Source organism: Anomaloglossus baeobatrachus, chromosome 5 (genome assembly GCF_048569485.1).
Source record: "Anomaloglossus baeobatrachus isolate aAnoBae1 chromosome 5, aAnoBae1.hap1, whole genome shotgun sequence".
Lineage (NCBI taxonomy): Eukaryota > Metazoa > Chordata > Amphibia > Anura > Aromobatidae > Anomaloglossus > Anomaloglossus baeobatrachus.
In genome coordinates this window covers 330,714,221-330,735,417 of record NC_134357.1, presented here as the reverse complement: position 1 = coordinate 330,735,417, position 21,197 = coordinate 330,714,221, and the positions used below count along the sequence as shown (strand labels likewise).

General features: G+C 48.1%; 1 protein-coding gene across 1 annotated transcript in view; it reads right to left on the bottom strand.

Annotated features, from left to right (window-relative positions):
* LOC142310074 (bactericidal permeability-increasing protein-like) overlaps positions 1-21,197 on the bottom strand; it is a 115,555-nt gene that overhangs the window by 69,500 nt on the left and 24,858 nt on the right. Inside the window, exons 2-4 of the mRNA XM_075347541.1 lie at positions 19,433-19,547; positions 6,963-7,091; positions 6,283-6,438 (exon numbers count right to left, since the gene is read on the bottom strand). Coding sequence (XP_075203656.1) covers positions 6,283-6,438; positions 6,963-7,091; positions 19,433-19,547 — 400 coding nt within the window. The remainder of the gene's footprint in view (positions 1-6,282; positions 6,439-6,962; positions 7,092-19,432; positions 19,548-21,197) is intronic.

The window sequence follows — 21,197 nt, the reverse complement described above, 5'->3', positions numbered from 1 at the left end:
GTTACAGCATGGAGAAGCTCCTGAACCAGCTGCTGCAGAGCCAGCAGCACCAACAGCATGTGCCTGGAGGTCCAGTGACAGCAGTGGGGGCTAAAAGCCAAAAAGAGGGAATGGTCCCTGCGGACGTTGTGGAGGAGCTGTACCAGTTCCTGGTCCAGGGACAGCAGGAGCTGTCGGTGTGTAGCGATGTCACAGCCATGGACCAGTTTGAGCGTTCCCTTCAGGGGCCAGTATGGACACTGGGTGCCCAGGGAGACAAGGGCAAACGGTGTGAACTGGGGGCTAAGGACATTGCATGGAAACCACAAAAGGGGGCGGAGTCCCAGAAGGGAATAGTTGCCCATAAAGGGGTGGTTGCCCATAAGGGGGTGGTTGCCCATAAAGGGGTGGTTGCCCATAAAGGGGTGGTTGCCCATAAGGGGGTGGTTGCCCATAAGGGGGTGGTTGCCCATAAGGGGGTGGAGTCCCATAAAGGGGTGGTTTCCCAAAAGGGTGCGGAGCATCCCAAATCCAAGGGTGAAGTGGCACAGATGGACTGTAGCCAGGGACAACAGTGTTCATGCCACAAGTGTCCTGTTTGCAATATAGACCACCCATCCGACGAGAAGCCACGTCTGTGTTCCGTGGAAGTGGATGGGGAATCTGTAACAGGGGTCGTAGACTCAAGGAGCTTGGTGACCCTGGTGAGGGCCACTTCTGATGTCAACTTGATTCCTGGAAGGAAGATCCACGTCGGCTGCACCCACAATAATGAGACAGAATACCCGGTATCCAGCGTGGTCATTAAGACAGCCTGGGACAGTGGTTCTCATGATGTTGGAGTAGTCTCAGATTTACTGCACCCAATTATTATAGGTTGGGACTCTAAATTATTTGTGCACTTGTGGAAGCAGGGGGACGTATCCGGTTGCTTGTGTAAGAGCCGGAACAGCCCAAAGGAAACCCCACCACATTGGGAGGTGAAAAGAGGTCCTTGTTGTGCAGTTATGTGTGGTAAGGAGGAGATAGCACCTCCTAAAATTTACTGTCCTAAGTTAGGGGTGACCAAAGAAAATGATGGACGGACCCAACTTAGTGACATAAGGACTAAGGGAATAACCGATAGTGTGACCGTTAAAAACGGGGTAGCTCCAGAAAGGGAGGCAGATATCTGGTTAAGTGGGGACATGATAGTCCAGGATGCCAGGGGGAGTGATGATGACTCCAGTAAAGACACTGACTCTAGTAAGGTGACAAACGAGTACAGTGTGGTACAGATGGGCGAGAAGGGCAAAACTTCCTCCCGACGCCGAAGACGTAATAAGCGCCGAGAGGGGGCACAGTGTAGGCCGTCTGAGGGTGCAGAGAAAGTGACATGCCTGGTTAATGAAGACATGGTGCTAATAACACCTGCTACGGTGGAGTCAGACGGTGATATCCTACAAAAGACTGAGGAATCAGAGATTGAACTGACACATTGTGACGACAGAAATCAGCGCGCTGCAAGTGCAGAGAAGGAGCCAACCAAGGACGTAATGGTGGTGGTTCCTATGATTTCAAAGTGTGAAGTTTATAGTCTGTCAGACGAGAGTGGTATAGGAAATGGAATCCTAGAGAGTGTGGGGGAAGGAATAATCCCCAACAGTCGTGGTGAGCAGACTGGTGAACTACCAAGTGCTGGGGTAGATGACAGCGAATTTAGCCCCAAAACTCTAAAAGGAACAGAGTGCCATGTTGAAGGGTGTGACACCCAGGCTGAGGGTGACACTGCAGAGACCCCAGAGGAAGGTGAAGATAATGCAGTGAAGACCCAAGAAACAGCTGGCGCTGAAGTGAAGAGAGCCTCTGAGGAGGTGAAGTCTGGAGCAAAGGTCTCATCCAGGACTGGGAGCCTGCCTGACCTGCTTGCTAAAACCATGATGGAGGATATAGAGACGGTCATGGGTAAGAAGAGTAAGAAACCCAAATGTTCTGAAGCTGAGTTGGAAGAAGCCTCAGAAATAGTGTGTCGTAGACCAGAGAGGTCCGCAAGTGAAGACTCATTCAAGAGGATGAGCAAAGACCATCTGCAACAAGAGATACTTCTTAGGCCGGCTACTGAGAGTCGAGTAAGGGAGCTGGAGAAAGAAGTGGCAGAGCTCCGAAGTCGCTTGGCAGAGTACCAGTCCAAGTCCCAGGGAGCCTTGGAGCAGATGGAGCAGCGAGTGTCAATCCTGACCAAACTTGTTGAAGCTGGGGAGGCCCAAAGAGAGCTGACTCTGGAAGCTAAACTTGACAAGCATGTGGCAGGGATGAATGAGACTTCTGTAGTCAAGTGCATGGTGGATATACCTGAGGACTTAAGAGAAGCGTGTGCCACCGGGTGCATGCATGACGAATTTAAGAGAGCTGTGGAAGCGTGTGAGGTCTACTGTACCCCAGGGGCTGAACAGTTAGTGATATTGTCTACCAGTAAAATTACTGGGCAGCGGGTGGCTATTCTAAAGGACATGCACTTCAGATGTGTTCGTATGAAGTGGCAGGTCCAACTGCAAAAGGAAGAAGCCACTAGACAGCTAGAGTATAAAAGGAAAGCGCAGAGTCTGGCGAAAGATATCGTCCAAGTACCCCGGGCTCTGGTGGGGAGAGTCATTGGAAAAACCGGACGAGTCATGCAAGACATGGTGAATAAGTCGGGATTGGTGAGATTAAGAATCCCTGCTGCTAATGAGAGCAAGATACCCAGGGAAGCTGGTATGGTTCCGTTCGTCTGTGTCGGGACTGTAGAGAGTCTTGGAAACATTCGAAGCCTTATTGAATATCGGGTACACCATGTATGTGACATGGAGCGGTTGTGGCAAGACAACCTGAAAATTAAGGAGCAGCTTTGCCAACTGTGTGGGGGACAGCAGCCGTCTTCCACCCGTTGTTCAGTGGAAAGAAGTGGAAGATGGCGTGTCGGTCCAGTAGTTCAGACGCGCGATAAAAGGAATCGCCGACAGAGAGGTAACCTACGATGTACTGTAAATAGTGGCCGCTATGAGCTTAGAGTTCCCGACAGTAGCCTTGGGGGTACTCGAGAAAGCCTAGGTTCTGACAAGACTGTAGGTTTGACTGGGGACATGTCTCTCTACTACGGTGACCCTGGGAGGGGGTCAGGGAGAGAACGGTCTGGAAATGGGATGTCCTTTAACCCTAGGTTGACCAGACAGGGTTTGGTGACAGTGTCGGGCGATGCCTCAGGGACTACTGCTCTTGGACGGCCCTCTCAACTGGTGGGGCATGGCAGCGGTAATGCCCTGTCTCGCGGCCCCAGGTCATTGGCAAGTGTTCTCCCCTACGGGTTTGAACAGAGGGGGAGGGTATGTGAGGTATCAACCAGCTATATTACAAAGGGCCGGTATGTTTTGCAGAAGCGTGGGTGCTCTGCAATGTGAAGCTGGCTGGGACCTGTGGTTCCACAGGATTGCATTACATGCAGAGCCATGGAAGGGTGTGTGATGCTGATTACACACTCCTTACCACCTGTGGGTGTGGCTCCAGGGGTTAAAGCAATCCTGTCTCTGAACCTGGGTAAAGTGTGTCTAGGGCAGTCTAGAGAGAGACTGGCTCTAGATGTCCAGTGTGTGGACTGGAAACAAGTGAGAGCAGAGCCAGGAGCTTTGGGTGTATCAGCCTGCATGGAGGCTGATCACAAGGCTCTGATATTGAGTCTGAGGTGAGTGCAGCCAGGCCAGGGCTGTAGGGCCGAATCTCTCCAGGAGGAGAGACAGACAGGGGTCTGCAGAGGGCCCTGGGTGCTGGAAGAAACTTTGGCTAGAGTTGTACGCTGGCAGGAGCCAGAGAGTGGGGAAGTTGCTAAACTTCCATTATGGACTTATTGTTTATGTTTGAGGGCAGTTTATGCTGAGTGTTTTTAATAAACTGCCAGAATTTCTATGAAGAGACTGTGTACGTGTGTTGCTGAAGCTACCTCACACCGCTGCAAGCGAGTGAAACCCCCACGTTGCAGGGCGCAACGTTACAATACTTACTCATGATATACATACATACATATACATACATACTCATGGTGATATACACAGAACTATATTAATGTCCTTCACTAATGAGACCTGGGCAGATTCCAGGGTTTGTTCTTATAGTAACGGTTTATTTTATGGATTGACATTCAATAAAAAAAACTTTTTTTTCCATGGAACCACTGAAGAATATTTTCTTTTTCAAGAAAACATGCCATGTCTCACTGATGACTGGATAACATTTGAAGCCGCCAACTGCCATCATGACATAATAGTCACTTTGGGCTCTAGTCTTGAGTGACAGAAAACACAAAAAAGATTGAGGAACAAAAGTTTAGCAAATTCTATGTACTCCACAAACCGGACTAATACTCCATGCCCAGATTCATTAAGACTGTCATTTTGCACGCCAGACTTTATGAGCCGTGTACTGGAGTACGCTGTGCCAAATTCATTGTGTGTCTCTTAGAGAATTGGCGCTTCTTTCAAATTCAAGACATGTGCTCCAGTGTAATTCTATAGTACTTTACGTCACTATTTTGATAAACCCGTTGGTCATTTTCTCCAGCTCCACCTCCCCAACTAAGCTTCACCAACTTTTTTAAAAGACGTCAAAACACATTTTTGTGCAGGTGGAGTTTTGCCAAAGATTTGTGAAATGTAAGCAGTTTTACAGAAGAAAACTGGCGACCACTGCTTACTCAATCAGGGCCCATAAGCCTTTCAAGATGGAGCACCTTCTTCACACTTCTGTTGAGCTTATCTAATGCTCAAATTATTTTAAACACATTAGAGGGGTTTCTGGCTTTATAAAATTAAAAAGCACAGCATTCGTTCAGCTATACCCTAATGAACATGTAGATTTTTAATTAAAATAGAGTAAATCACAAAAGTGAGTACGCCCCTCACAGTTTTGTAATTATTTTATTATATTTTTCATGGGACAACACTGAGGATATGACACTTTGGTACAATGTAAAGTAGTCAGTGTACAGCTTGTATAACAGTGTAAATTTGCTGTGCTCTCTAAATAACTCAACACATGGTGTGGATAGACTTGTGCCACGGGTAGCCACCAGCTGCCACTCCCAGGGCAGTGGCCAGGTCTGTACTAGCTGAGCGGCGCTGGATGAACAGCAGCACTGGGACAAAGCCACAGTCAAGATAGGTACTGGGACTCAGGCAGGGCTGACACAGGAACACAGACAGGACTGGAAAAAGTATGCAGACAGGACTGGACAGATACACAGACAGGACTGGACAGAAACACAGACAGGATTGGAACAGGTACGCAGACACATCTAGACAGGAACACTGACAAGACTGGAACATAAACACTGGCAGGACTAAATCCAGGAACACGGATAGGTCATGTACATAAACACAGACTGAAAGGATCCTGGAACACAGACAGGTCAGCTATAGGAACTCAGGCTGGTGGGTTCAGGAACATTGACAGGACAGCTACAGGAACTCAGGCAGGTGGGTACTGGAACACAGGATGGTCAGATCCAGGAACACATGCAGGACCGGTACTGCAATCCAATTCTTGACAGATCCAGAAACATAGTCAGGACCGACAATGGAACACGGACTTGACAGACCAGGATCTCAGGCAGAACTGGTACTGTTATATAAGGTTGGACTTACCAGGAGCACAGACAGGGCTGACACTGGGACACAGGCTGAATGGGCTCAGGAACACACCAGGCACAGAACTGATTACAAGTATGACTGGTGCTGGTTACAGGCAGATCGGAGCAACAGGCTGGAGCAACACAGGAGAAATAGGCTAGGAACCCAATGAGTTGCTCAGGTCTGTCCCAACAAGGAAGGGAGCCTTAAACACCTGGTACCTCCCTGCTGAGGCACATTTTCAAGGTGCTCACGCAACCCCTTAAAAAGGCTGGAATTGTATAAAGCTGTGAAATTTGCATCACCTGGCCTTTCGCAATGACGATAGTCGATCAGCCAAAACCCTAACAGGCTAAATAAGGTCTGAAACTTAAAAATCTAAAAGGTGAATGAATATATATATATATATATATATATATATATATATATATATATATATATATATATATAATGTATTTATTTGTTTTTTTATTTATTTATTTTTAGCCTAAAATACACAGGAAATGTGTCATCTTTAATTTTATGCCTTCTAGAGATCGTTTCATCTTCAACTTACTTAACTATTCAGAATAACAGTCATTTTGACCCTCTGTTAAAATAGCTGTTATCTATCTATCTATCTATCTATCTATCCATCTATCTATCGCTAAACATGCATAATACTTACTCAAGTCCGCCAGAAAAATGTACTTGCATATCTGCAATGTTGGCACTGCAATCAAATGAAGATACTGTTGGTCGACCAGAACCATCGCTTCCTAAACTCAGGCCCACAGAAACTGAGATTCCCAGGACCTTTAACTCAAAGTCACCATCAGATGATCTAGTTGTACAAAACAGAAAAAAACTATTCAAAATACTAAGAAAGTTGGAACAATTAAAGTCACAGCTTGGAAACTTCGAAATTTGGAAAATCTGAGAGACGTAACCTTTTGGAGTTTTAATGGTGATATTTCAGCTTTTCTGAAAACTGCATAACTTTTACCAACTTCAATCAAAAACTTATAATTACTGAGGAATGCTTTGCACAAGTTTGTATAGAAGCACATTGAAACTATGAAATATAATATTTCAGGAAAAGATGTTACATTGTATGTAGCGAACATAAATAATATTAGAGTTTAACATAATGCCACTGTCATTGATTTCACAAATGACTGCAGGTGAGTGGTGGTCACAATGCTTAGTGCTGTTACCACCACTCTGTTTAATAGGCCTATCCTTAGAAAGGAGCCATTGAAAGAGACTACCTAGTGAATTTTTTCCAAAGATAATACTACACTTGTCTATAGGATGTAAGTGGTAAGATAGCTTTATTCAATACAATTAGTGAACAGTATATCTTACATGAACAGATAACGTACTCCCCATCTTCCATGTACTTCAATGTAGGCTCCAGAGATAGAGAGTTTCAGGCCAACATTGGGAAGAAGAGTGACTTGTGAACTAGGCAACTGGAAATTGGTTATCACCATACTGCAAAAGAATAGTATTAAGGGTTAATTACATAAGGTTAACTAACTAGACATCGAACTGATCATATTGGACGTCGAGATTTGGAGTTAATTTAAAGTGAAACCCAACCAATTGGTGTAAGGTGCCAGTGTGCCATTTCTAGTCCATAAACCAAACCAAAAGTAAATGATTAATTACATTTAAAATGATGAATGGACCTTACCCTCATAAACAATAAAGATGAGATGCACAGTTCAGTTGCATACCCTCACAATACCTGTAATTCAGTGTGCCACTGCAGCAGCTTTTCACTGCTCCCCCTCCCCTCTGGGACTTTGTCACAAATAAAGAGGCCTGTTTCATACTCTTAGTAACAGCAGGCCCATGTTCTATAGGCTGATGGGAAACAGCTATTATCATGAAGCCGGTAGTTACTAACAACATGGAGTAAGTCCACTGATGTGTGATGAAACATCCCAGAGAGCCATGAAGAGCAGCTGCAGCATCACATTGAATTATAGGTATTTGGAGAATATACGAGTGTACTGTGCATCTCATCTTCATAGCTTATGACAGCAGGGGCAGTAGAAAAAAATGTTACCTCTTCGGAGTACTCCTTTAAGACTGCCATTTTTCATGTCATGCTTAATGAAGGGACCATTGGAATAATGGGTGTCTAATACATTATGTGGCACATGCCAGCTTGAGAATTAGGTGTACCTTTCAACTGGTGTGTGCTTCACCAGATATGTTACTTGAGTTAGGGACTGATGTATAGTCCTGGCATAAATAATGCAACTAAAGTAGCTTAACTTTTGAAGAACCAATCATTTTGGCGATCTTATAGATAAATTTGACTTACAACTATTTAGAATGTGATTAGTTCTCCAGATTCTGATCATGTCACTGCATTGTTACTGTTTTGCTCCTATATACTATATATTACAATCTGTTCTTACATTCCCTAATAGCTCAGTGCGTTATTAGATTTATTCAAAAGAAAAAGTCACTGGTTAGAATCAAGGAGCAGCCATGAAGAAAATTTCCCAAGAAAAGAGCAACAGCATGATAAAGCTCATCAATAGTAGTCTCTCGGCTAAGAAAATTGTCAGAACCAGATGGATGAGTCAGTGGCGCAAGACATCTGCCGAGACTTCACCCTTGTGTATGGGTGTCCAAAGAGGATTCACTCCAATCAAGTGGCATGCTTCAAGGGTAGAGTCATGGAAAAGCTGCATTTACTCTACGGCATTGAGAAATCCCAGGCAACACCCTATCACCCTCAAGGGAATGGAGCCTACGAATGCTTCAATAAAATGTTGATACAGATGCTAAGAATGCTGGAGGATGATGGAAAGATGAAGTGACCTGAATTTTTTTTCTGGAGCTGGTGTGGTGTAAAACAATCAAGCTCATGCCAGAACCGAGTACACTCCCTACACATTGCTGTTTGACTGTAATGGCTGTGGAAAAACTGAGATAGAGCTTAACTCAGAGGAAGATTGTACCAGCATGTCCACCTGGGTGTGAGAACATTGGCAGCGGCACAGACTCTGAGGTGACTAGTTGAGCAGAAATTCCAGTAAATGAATCATCCGGACATGACCCTGGCCATATGCTTACCAAAGTTGGTAATACTAGGGAAAGCGCAAAGAATAACAACAGTAGGAAATGAAAAATGAAGTATATGTCCCCTAAAGAACAGATAAGAAGAGGCACCAGGTCAGGTGACAGCCGTGGTACAGTTATTTGTTAAAAAGCTTGGAAGAGCAGAGAAAAGGAGGAGTCAGTGCATTTGTGGCGCCCTGGACAAGCCAGGTCGCCACAGGTACTACACCAACACACCCTACACCTGGGCTAGGCACACCGAAGCCAAACACAAATCCTTGTTGCCTTCCTCCAGGGGCTGATGTCCACACCAGGGGGGTGGGCCAGGCGGTTGGTCCCACCCATCGAAGAGTTCACAGTCCTGGAGGCGGGAAAAGTAGAGAGATCAGTTTTGGAGAGGAAAGTGGTAGCAGAGGAGACTGACCGTGTCCGGGTGTGTGGCCCGGGCACTCAGCAAGGTTGGCAGATGGTGGTGACCGTCTGCAGGAGAGGCTAATTGGAGCAAACCATATGGACCGTGGACGGGTGTACCGGATCGGAGAGTAAAGAGAAGCCAGCACCATCCGGCAGGGCCTACGGACCCCGACCAGGCTAGGAGTCGCCGTAAAACCAGTCAAATCCGTTAGCGAAGGGAACCTCTGGGGTTTCCCAGCAGCCAAGACCCGATTGAAGGCAACAGCTCACACCGTAGAGGGAAACACAGTCACCGCCAAGGCAACAGTTCCCAGGGCCAGAGCCTGCGGGTAAAAGGGGCTCCCTCAGCATCCATCCAAGCTGGGGAGCGGGTTACTGGTGGGAATCCATTGGAACCATAACACAACACAGGTGCAGGGAAAGGCAGTCACCATCAACCTGCCGGGAGGAGAACCACCGCAGCCGCCTGTGGGACCCGTCCATCCAGTCGTTTGTTTGACCAGAGACTCTGTGTTGATTACTGGCTGAGTGAGTACCACCGTGCCGTACGGCACAGCGCTGCCCCCGCGACCCTGCACCTCACCAGGCCCCGTAACTCGCCTGTCATCCCCAAACCCTCACCGGGGCCCCGGGACAACCAACCCCCTACCCACGGAGGGGAGAACCAACATCCAAGCTGCTCCCTGTCATCGCTCCCGGGATCCCCGTCCAGAGCAGCGTTGGTGTCACAACCTCACCACAACCGTGGGTGGCGTCACGGACAATATCCCCAAACCACACACCAACCCCCTTTCACTCACGGGCGAGGAGCGCCGCTCGAGGCCCCGGGTTCCGGCCCACCGCTCGAGCCACCACCGAGCAGCAGCAGCAGCCGGACCCGAGCAGTGGGTGAGCGCAGCGTCCCCTCCTCCGCCCGCGACACATTGGCCTGGAGCAAAACAAACATGTTTGGAGAATTAAGAGACCAGATCCTGTGAAGTATCAACAGATTGGATCCTGTGGAAAATCGTCACACTGGATTCTGTGGAGAATCGAGAGTTCTTTGGAGAATTGAGAGACCAGATTCCGTGGAGAATTGAAATATTATATCCGACTCGACTGTGCAATGCCAGGGCAAAGACGGCCGTGGAAGGAGTGCAGAGTGATTCTTGAATACGGGACCTGCGGCCTAGCTGTGGTGTACCATTGACTCCATTAGGGCTTGTTTGACATTTATCAGAGTTAAGAGAGTAACGGATTAACGACTGTGATGGGCACGAGATAGACGGTGACGCACTTTAGTTAAGATATGAAGTCTAAGATACCATTAAAAATAATAGTCGAACATTAGTGTATTAGTAGATTAATTTTAATGCTCAGTGATTTGTAGTAGCCGAATAATAGTGAACTAATAGTTTTGTCTTAATTCCAAAATAGTTAAATTGGTGTCATCACTTTGCATAATACTGTGTACTGTAACTTTACTGTTTGATTTACCCTTTGATACTGTGCCTTAGGCATCAAATCTTACTGTATTAGTCAAACAAATATCTATTGTTTGAGTTGTCTTTCTTTGCGCTGTTGCGTATCTGATAACAATAACACAGTCAGACTCTGATTCCTGCTACTCATTATAGGAACATGAATGTACTTCTAGGTTCCCTTTACTTGTCACTTTGCTTAAGAATTACTAGTGAGGTTATAGTTTGTGACTGGTCAAAGTAAAAAGTGATAATCATTTACAGAACACCAAAATAACACCCAAATACTATAGGTCAGTGATGGCGAACCTATGGCACGTGTGCCACCAGGGGCACGCAGAGCCCATTCTGCTGGCACGCGTGCTGTAGCCTGATCCTGCCACCTTGATCTGCTAGTGCAGTCGCGCCGGCAGATCAAGGCTGTATTGGAACGGAGGAGACATTTCTCCTCGCTCTGACACTCCTCCTCCCCCAGGCTGCAGGCGTGTTGCCTAGGAGACGGAGGAGCGTCAGTGAGCGGCGCCGGCGTAATGAGGTCTTCTGGCCGCGTGGGAACTGAGGACCCAGCGGCGCGCAGCGAGGGAGCGTGTGCAGGAAGGTGAGTTGTGTGTTGCTTTTTTTTTTTTCTTTTTATATCTCGTGTGCGGCTGTGCCAAGGTGGGGATGAGGGGGCCAGTGCCAGCGCCAGCATCGGGTGGGGGAGAACGCACATGTCAGCATGGGGTGAAGGTGGGGGAACGCACATGCCAGCATGGGGTGGGGGTGGGGGAACGCACATGCCAGCATGGGGTGGGGGAGGGGGAACGCACATGCCAGCGTGGGGTGGGGGGTGGGGCAACGCACATGCCAGCGTGGGGGTGGGGGAATGCACATGCCAGCATGGGGTGGGGGGTGGGGAACACACATGCCAGCATGGGGGGGAACACACATGCCAGCATGGGGGGGGAAGGGAACACACACGCCAGCATGGGGGGGGGACACACACGCCAGCATGGGGGGGGGGAGGGGGGACGCACATGCCAGCGTGGGGTGGGGGAACGCACATGCCAGCGTGGGGGTGGGGGAACACACATGCCAGCATGGGGGGGGACACACATGCCAGCATGTGGGGGGGAAAGGGAACACACACGCCAGCATGGGGGGGGGAACACACATGCCAGCATGGGGGGGGGACCGACATGCCAGCATGGGGGGGACACACATGCCAGCATGGGGGACACACATGCCAGCATGGGACACACACACACACATGCCAGCATGGTGGGGGGGACACACACATGCCAGCATGGGGGGGCACACATGCCAGCATGGGGGGGGGAACACACATGCCAGCATGAGGGGGGGAAACACACATACCAGCATGGGGGGGGACACACACCCCAGCATGGGGGGGATGACATGCATGCCAGGATGGAGGAAACATGCATGCCAGGATGGAGGAAACATGCATGCCAGGATGGAGGAAACATACATGCCATGATGGAGGAAACATACATGCCAGGATGGAGGAAACATACATGCCAGGAAGGAGGAAACATACATGCTAGGATGGAGGAAACGTATGCCAGGATGGAGGAAACATACATGCCATGATGGAGGAAACATACATGCCAGGATGGAGGAAACATACATGCCAGGATGGAGGAAACATATGCCAAGATGGAGGAAACATATGCCAGGATGGAGGAAACATACATGCCAGGATGGGGAAAACATGCATGCCAGGATGGGGAAACATACATGCCAAGATGGAGGAAACATACATGCCAAGATGGAGGAAACATACATGCCAAGATGGAGGAAACATACATGCCAAGATGGAGGAAACATACATGCCAGGATGGAGGAAACATGCATGCCAGGATGGAGGAAACATACATGCCAGCATGGGGGGGAACACACATGCCAGCATGGGGGGGGGACACACATGCCAGCATGGGGGGGGAACACACATACCAGTGCAGTGGGTGAGCAGACCCCCTGCAAAAGGGAGCATAGTTAACCCGGAAATGTTATTAATAAAAATGTTTTATTTGTATGTGCATGTGTATTGTGTTAGGGGACCCCTAGTGGCCGGGTGGGACGGCTGTCACCACAGTGGGGAGGAGGAGCCGGCAGAGACAAGGGGAGGAGAGAGCAAGGGTGTGAGGAAAAGATTAGATCAAGGGAGCAGTCGTCTCGGGGACAGGAGCGGAGCAGCAGAGCCGGGGCAGAGTGTGGGAGCTGGAAATTAGGGAAGCCGGTGAGAAAAGGAGCGGGCGGAACCTCATAGTGTGAAGCAGTCCGGTGTGGGTCCGGGCTGTGGGTAGCCAGAAGTGGGAGCCGGGCGAAGTGGAGTAGTCAGGCACATCCCCACTGGAGGGGACGCAAGGACAGGCTTCCCCCAGCTAAGAAAGCGTATCATCACCTTTATTGCTTTGTTTGGGACTTTTGTGAAGAATAAAAGAATGTTTGTTCATTGCATCGAACCCTGCCTGAAGAGTGTTTGTGCGCCGGATAACATCTGCATCACCACCACACTCTGCCCCACCAAGTCATCTCCTGTCCCCATAGTGACGGTGGAACCAGGGGTAAGCCTGATAGCAAGGGCCACGACTACCAGGCCGGAGGCACCCCTGGCACCCCGTTACATGTGGCGTAGTCGGCAGGATCCGAGTCCCCTGCCAGGGACCCAGGAGGCTGGAGATCGGGTCGTGCCTGAAGCACAGGATCCGGACCAGGATACAAGATTTCCAGTCCTGTGGTGGGAAGAGAACCCAGTACCCGTAGCGTTGGACCGGGTACAAGATGGCGGCAAGGAGGCCGTTATCTGTGAGGAAGAAAAGGCGCGGAAAGTTGGCGCCGAAAGAAGAGCCTGGGGCTGGCCGGTGCCGAAGAGAAAGCATGGAGTACTCCGCCCAAAGAGGGAAGGCGCCAGCTCCAGGGCATGGAAGAAGAAGAAAAAGAAGTACCTCAGCGGAGGAGTCAAGATGATGCGTGGGGCTGGGGGTGGAGTCTGTTTAAGAGCGGGAAATGAGGACCCGTCTCCACTCTACCCAGTCTCAGCATTGACACCGCCGCCGTTACCAGCAAGATTGTCAGGGGCAGCGACGTCTTCACCACCGAGAGGAGCTGCAGCAGCTGCGCCCGTGGAGCCACCCTACGCCCCTGCGTCCTTCCAGAGGATCCGTCGGCAGCCGGGACAATCCCTGGGGGCATACATCCAGGCCCAAGCGGAGGAATGGAGGAGGGCCTGACCCCCAGAGTAAGTCACCACTGCTGATCTGTTGTTTAAGTCCGGCGCCGTTTAGCCGGCAGAAGTTCTTTTAAAGTTTCACGGGCCGTTGCCCCCTTCTGTGTGTTTGTACGGGCAGTCGCCCCATCTAAGACCGGGAGCGCTGTTGCCAAGCCTCCGGGCGCCCATCTAAGACCGGGAGCGCTGTTGAGCCTCCGGGCGCTAGTTGAAAGGAAGACCGGGAGCGCTGCAGAAACCGCCGGGCGCGGGACTGGTGCTCTCTGTGTGGGTGCTGCGCCTATTGTGGACGGTATTGCAGACTTTACGTGCTTCTGTGTGTTTTAAGTAAGAGCCGTGCCGGGAGGCTCGGGTTTTAAGAGGGGAGGTATGCAGTGGGTGAGCAGACCCCCTGCAAAAGGGAGCATAGTTAACCCGGAAATGTTATTAATAAAAATGTTTTATTTGTATGTGCATGTGTATTGTGTTAGGGGACCCCTAGTGGCCGGGTGGGACGGCTGTCACCACAGTGGGGAGGAGGAGCCGGCAGAGACAAGGGGAGGAGAGAGCAAGGGTGTGAGGAAAAGATTAGATCAAGGGAGCAGTCGTCTCGGGGACAGGAGCGGAGCAGCAGAGCCGGGGCAGAGTGTGGGAGCTGGAAATTAGGGAAGCCGGTGAGAAAAGGAGCGGGCGGAACCTCATAGTGTGAAGCAGTCCGGTGTGGGTCCGGGCTGTGGGTAGCCAGAAGTGGGAGCCGGGCGAAGTGGAGTAGTCAGGCACATCCCCACTGGAGGGGACGCAAGGACAGGCTTCCCCCAGCTAAGAAAGCGTATCATCACCTTTATTGCTTTGTTTGGGACTTTTGTGAAGAATAAAAGAATGTTTGTTCATTGCATCGAACCCTGCCTGAAGAGTGTTTGTGCGCCGGATAACATCTGCATCACCACCACACTCTGCCCCACCAAGTCATCTCCTGTCCCCATAGTGACGGTGGAACCAGGGGTAAGCCTGATAGCAAGGGCCACGACTACCAGGCCGGAGGCACCCCTGGCACCCCGTTACACCAGCATGGGGGGGAACACACACGCCAGCATGGGGGGGAAACATGCTTGCCAGGATGGGGGAAACATACATGCCAAGATGGAGGAAACATACATGCCAAGAGGGAGGAAACATACATGCCAAGATGGAGGAAACATACATGCCAGGATGGAGGAAACATGCATGCCAGGATGGAGGAAACATGCATGCCAGGATGGAGGAAACATACATGCCATGATGGAGGAAACATACATGCCAGGATGGAGGAAACATACATGCTAGGATGGAGGAAACGTATGCCAGGATGGAGGAAACATATGCCAAGATGGAGGAAACATACATGCCATGATGGAGGAAACATACATGCCAGGATGGAGGAAACATACATGCCAGGATGGAGGAAACATATGCCAAGATGGAGGAAACATATGCCAGGATGGAGGAAACATACATGCCAGGATGGAGGAAACATGCATGCCAGGATGGGGAAACATGCATGCCAGGATGGGGAAACATGCCACGATTGGGTACATTTACCAGGAAGGGGAACATTTACCAGGAATGGGTACATTTACCAGGAAGGGGGTACATTTACCAGGAAGGGGGTACATTTACCTGGATAGGGGTACATTTACCTGGATGGGGGTAAATTAACCAGGATTGGGAACATTTACCAGGATGGAGGACATTTACCAGGAATAGGGTACATGCCGGGATGGGGGAACATTTACAAGGATGGGCAATATGTCAGGATGGGGTACATTTACCAGCATGGGGGAACATGCCAGAATGGGGTACATTTACCAGCATGGGGGACATTTACCAGGATGGAGGACATTTACCAGGATGAGGTATATTTACCAGGATGGGGCCATGATGGGGACAAATATACCAGAATGTAGGAAATATATATCAGGATGGGGGACATGTTTACCAAAAAGTGGCCCAGGAAGGGGGACATAACCACACAATGAAGGGGGAGGGGAGCAACTCGTACGTCTTTATGGGATTTCAAGATGTTCAGACTTTGAAATGTAGATGTGGATTACAGGGTGACATCTGATTGCATTCCATGCTAAAATCTCTGTCTGATATGCTGCAATTTTTTCCAGAAAGATCAACTGCTGTGTGGGCAGGGGCTCAGCTTCAATGTGTGGTAAGCATGCATGAGCGTGATGCCCTCTGCTGAAGAGAAGATGGCAAAGGTAAGGTTACAATCAACTATTTACATAATAGGATTGATTGGCACTTCGGAAAAAAAATTGGGTTTAGGGCTACAGTTTGTGCACTCGGCCTGTTAAAGGTTCGCCATGACTGTTATAGGTTGTAATGGATGGAAGACAATGGTTTTATGCATTATCATGATATGGCAGCATGGGGAAGCTGACGAAAAATATATCAATTTATATTTCATGGTGGTAGTGGCTACTTGTAGTGGGTACTCGGTACTTCATTATATAAGGAAGTGAAAATATCTTTGGTTTCTGTTCACAATATTACTGATGTGTAAGTATTGTCTTTTTTGAAAATGTACAATTGTTGAATTGTTTGCTCAAAAATATATGTAACTAAACTATGGAACCTTGATGTTCTGTTTTTCTTCTAAATTAGTTCTCCTTTAAATAAGACCGAGATAAAGAACTAGTCAATCACTGTCCATAAAAAATAAGCACTATTCCTGTGCAGACAATTAAAGGGATTGTTCACTGCCCAGATATTAATGACCTTTCCAGCTGATTAATGGGGGCGTCAAATGTCGGATCCACCGCAATGTGATATTGTTACCCAATCTTAGAAATTGGTCATTAATATCCAAGTATTGGACAACCCCTTTAAAAGGAAATTTTAACATTTATAAAGGACACTGTGTATTCATTTGTGAATTATAATCCCTTTCTGCTGTTTAGTGTTTAGTGAGGATCCCATAGAGTCATGTAAAGATCATAAAAAGGTTTGTTTCCTTTAAAGTGAATGGCAAATGCTTGACTATGTTATATATAAACATAGGTTTATTACACATATAAGCATTGACGCCAGGGCCGCCATCAGGGCATTACTAGTGAGACTCGTGTAGGGGGCCTGGTGAAGAGAGGGGGCCCAGTTGAGCCAGGGACAATTACTTTGCTTTATTAAGCCCCGGGCCAGCTGGGCCCTCCCCCCTCTTCACCGGGCCCCCCCCTAGTCACAGCCGCAGCAGAGGAACCAGCAGTGTTCTTTTGCTACTATACATGTGGCTAATCCGCATCGCATGCAAATTAGCCACGTGTGCTGGAGATACCGGGTATGCCGCTGCATACCCGGTATCTAGCGGGGGTGCTGGCGCTGCATCTACCCCGGGCGCAACTGTGAGGGAGGCGCTGTCGCGCTGCCTAATGCGGCAGTGTAAAGTCTCCCCGGGGGCTGCGGTTGCCGCCCTATAGTGGGAGCCGGTTATTCTCTGAGCGCGGCTGCAGATTCTATGTGTGCGTTGACAGCCGCACTCAGAGAATCTGCAGCGCACAGCTCCCACTGCTCAATTGTCCTTGTGTTTGTCAGTCAGAAGCGAGGACAATTGATTAACGCTGGCGCTGACTTCCAGGTCAGAGCGACGGCTGTCATGTGACCAGGTCAGCTGATCACACTGCTGACCCGGAAGTCAGGGCCGCAGCGTGGAGGCGGCAGAGGACGCTGGAAAGTGCTCCAGTGGAGCTGAAGACACGGAAGAGAAACAGTATGGGGTGAGAAGGGGGTATCTATGGAAACAGGTCCCTCCGCCACCCTCTCTCCACCATACTATCTGTGAACAGAGTATGGTCGGAAGAGAGGATGGAGAGGGAGAAATTTATTTGGACACAGTATGGGGAGAGAGAGGATAAGGGGTAATGCATGGGGAGAGAGGGTGAGGGGCGGTGCATGAGGGGAGAGAGGATGAGGGGTGGTGCTTGGGGGAGAGGATGAGGGGTGATGCATGGGGGGACAGAGGATGAGGGTTGATGCATGGGGGGACAGAGGATGAGGGGTGATGCATGGGGGGACAGAGGATGAGGGGTGATGCATGGGGTGACAGAGGATGTGGAACAAACTGGAAATAAATTTTGAGGACACAGAATAAAGACATGACATGGTATGAGGAGCAAGTGGGCAGGATGGGGAGTGAGGGGGAAAAGTATATGGACACACAAGAGCTAGTGCGGAGACAGTAAGGAATGAGAAGAATGTGCGGGGGCACAGAATAGAGACTAGGTAGTGGAGGGGTGTGGTATGGAGAAGGGGCAGAATGGGAGGACAGTGTGAGGTCATAGCAAGGAGGGGGAGTGTGATGAGGGCACAGTATAAAGGCTGGGCAGTATAAGGGGACACAGTGTGAGAGGATAGTGTGAAGAGTATGCTCTGTATGGAAAGGAGAGGGCAGTGTGGAGGGCATGTACCATAAGAGGGACAGAGTGGGTCATATTTTGTGCAGAGAACATTGAGAGGGGCCATTATTTATTCTGGGGCACAGTGTAGGGCAGATATTTTTAAATAGGTGTATTATAATCATTCTGCTATTTTTGTGGGCATCGTGTCGGGATGTGTTATAGAAGACAGGAGAAGATGGACATCTACCGAGATGAGATGTGAATGTGAAAAGTCATGATTGCGTCAGGACAAGATGAAGAATAGAAAGAAATGACTAGAGAGAACCTCATCTATAAGGTACCTGAATGTAAATATTTATTTGTGATACTGTGTGTCATCATTAGGCCTTGGTCCCACTTGTGCATTGCTTCTTGAGAGCGCAATAGTAACTGATCAGCTGCTCTTGGTGCAGGTGGTCAGAAATGCTTATTTCTGGATCTGCTCCATCCTCTGATGGTGTCCGCGGCTGGGTACTGCACATCCGCCTCATTGATTTTAATAGTAGGCTGCTGCCACTATCAGAAGACGGAGCAGATCCGGAACTGAGCACTTCTGGCCACCCCTGGCACGGCAATTAGAACAGGCAATTGGCTGGGGTGCCAGACCCCGACCAATCAGATATTGGTGATCTATCCTAAGGAGACAGATAATCGCTCTGTGAGCCGAAGACAGGAGCGGGACGATCACCGGGGGTGGTGGAGGGGCGTTATGGAGCGGGGCGGTGTAGAAGGTTTTGTGGAGCGGGGCGGTGTAGAGGGTGTTATGGAGCGGGGCAGTGTAGAGGGTGTTATGGAGCGGGGCGGTTTAGAGGGTGTATTATGGAGAGAGGCAGTGTAGGTGATGTGTTATAGAGAGGGGCGATGTAGAAGGTGTATTATGGAGAGGGGTAGGCGATGTAGACGGTGTATTATTACTTTTCTGAGGGAAATACTTCATTTTCTAGAACAACTTCAAGGGTGATATATATATATATATATATATATATATATATGTGTGTGTGTTTTTCCAAGAGTGGTGGCAGACTGTGGAAGGTTTGCGAGGTGGAGGCGGAGCCGGGGTGGAGGCTGGGTGGAGTCTCAGGGGGGCCCCATAATTTTGCCAGTATGGGGCCCTGAAATTCCTAGTGGCGGCCCTGATTGGCGCATACCTTGTTGTTAATATCAATGGATTCTATCATTTATTTAGCGTGCAATTTAATTATTTGTGAATTTGTCAATGAGAAATTACTGAAGTAAAGTCATACTGATCACCTATTGATGTTGTACTTTACATTTCCCAGAACTCCAACACTGTACGATCCTGAATAATCCGGCAGCCGAATAGTTGAGAGCTTCTGTTGTAGAACAATAATCCCTTGTTGACGGGCTGTAATGAAACACAAGACTTATATTACATGAGTGTACACTTGGCCTTAAGTATCACTAGTAAGACTAGTGATGAGTGCATATATTCACTTTATTCATTACTCGTAATAATATTAAAGTATGTAGGATATTTGTTACTCTTCAAGTATTTTGGTATTCACCTCTTGAGTTCCAAATCCCTTCAACGGATATTTGGCACCTTATTTTCAGCCACTAGACATGCGGGGATTGCTTGCCAATCACAGTAATGGTTATGCTATCTTTGCTACTGGCATTGCTGTGATTTTCAGGCGCAGTGAAAAAAAAAATGACGTGCGGTCCCCAGCCCAACTGTGATAACCAGCACAGATAAAGCAGACATCTGGGTACTGGTATTCTCAGGTTGGGAAAGTATAAGGTTATTGGGCCCTCCGCAGCCTAAAAATAGCAGCCCACAGCCGCCCGACAATTGCCACATCCATTAAATGCGCCAATTGTGGCACTTTACCTGGCTCATCCTGACTGCAGTTGTGCGGTGGCAATCGAGGTAATATATGGGTTTGCTGTCGGCTGTGATTTATCCAAAATAGTATCTGCCATCAAGACATGGGTTGGGAATGTAGAGGTGTCTATGAGACCTCCCCATTACGAACCCTGTAAGTAAAAAGATAAAAAAACATAAACACACAAAAATCCTTTCTTTATAAAATCCTGTAAACTCCGGTAACTTGACTGCCGGATTGCTGGACTGATGGATTGTGAGACATGGCAGCAGAGTAGTCTGGCAATCCAGCAGTTGTGAAGCCTGGGAACCTTAAGGAGCCTTTAAAGTTCCTGTAGTTCTCAGCTGTGGGGACACTTGGAGGTGATGTGCATACTTATGGCCACATTACAACTAGAAATGTTCGGCTTTGCTCAAATTACTTGTATTGAGTGAGGCCATGCATGTCTAGTTGGTATTTGACCGCATGTATATAAATCGCATACTTGCAGTCACGCACACACTGAGACCACATAAAGTGACTGCAGACTTGCTCCTAAAGCCCGAACAATCCTTTTAATTTTCACATATGATTTAAATGCCATTTACCCTGCCGATTGCCATTGTATTTGCAGTTAAATAGCATTTCTGGAGGTAACAGGTTCCCTTTAGGCGCTTCCTGCTGCAACCAATATTGACCTATGTAATACACGCTTTCAAATTTCACGAGTCCCCTTATGAGGATATAGTTTTGAAATACTTTTATTTATTAAATTCATTCTAAAAGTATTTTTTCATGACACATTGTACTTTATATTAATGGGAAATTAAAGTTTATAAATTCTGCAAAAATGTTTACAAATTTTAAAATATTTTCCAACACATTAATTTTTTTCTTTTTCTTATAAGGGTCTATATATTATATTTATACGTCCCATAATTTTAAAAACTGCACCCCCCAAAATATTCAAAACAACGTTGAGGACGTTTGTTTTCCAGTGCATTACACATCTATAGCAAAATGGAGAATAGATATGAAAAGCTTTTTTTTGTAGATATTCAATCTTATTCCATGGGTTTTTTTTTAAAAAAAAGAGATATTAGAGAAATAAAATTAAATATTTATAACCCTTATTCAGCAACTTTTTGAAATATGCCATAGGTGACCAAAGTGTGAAATATGACTCAAAT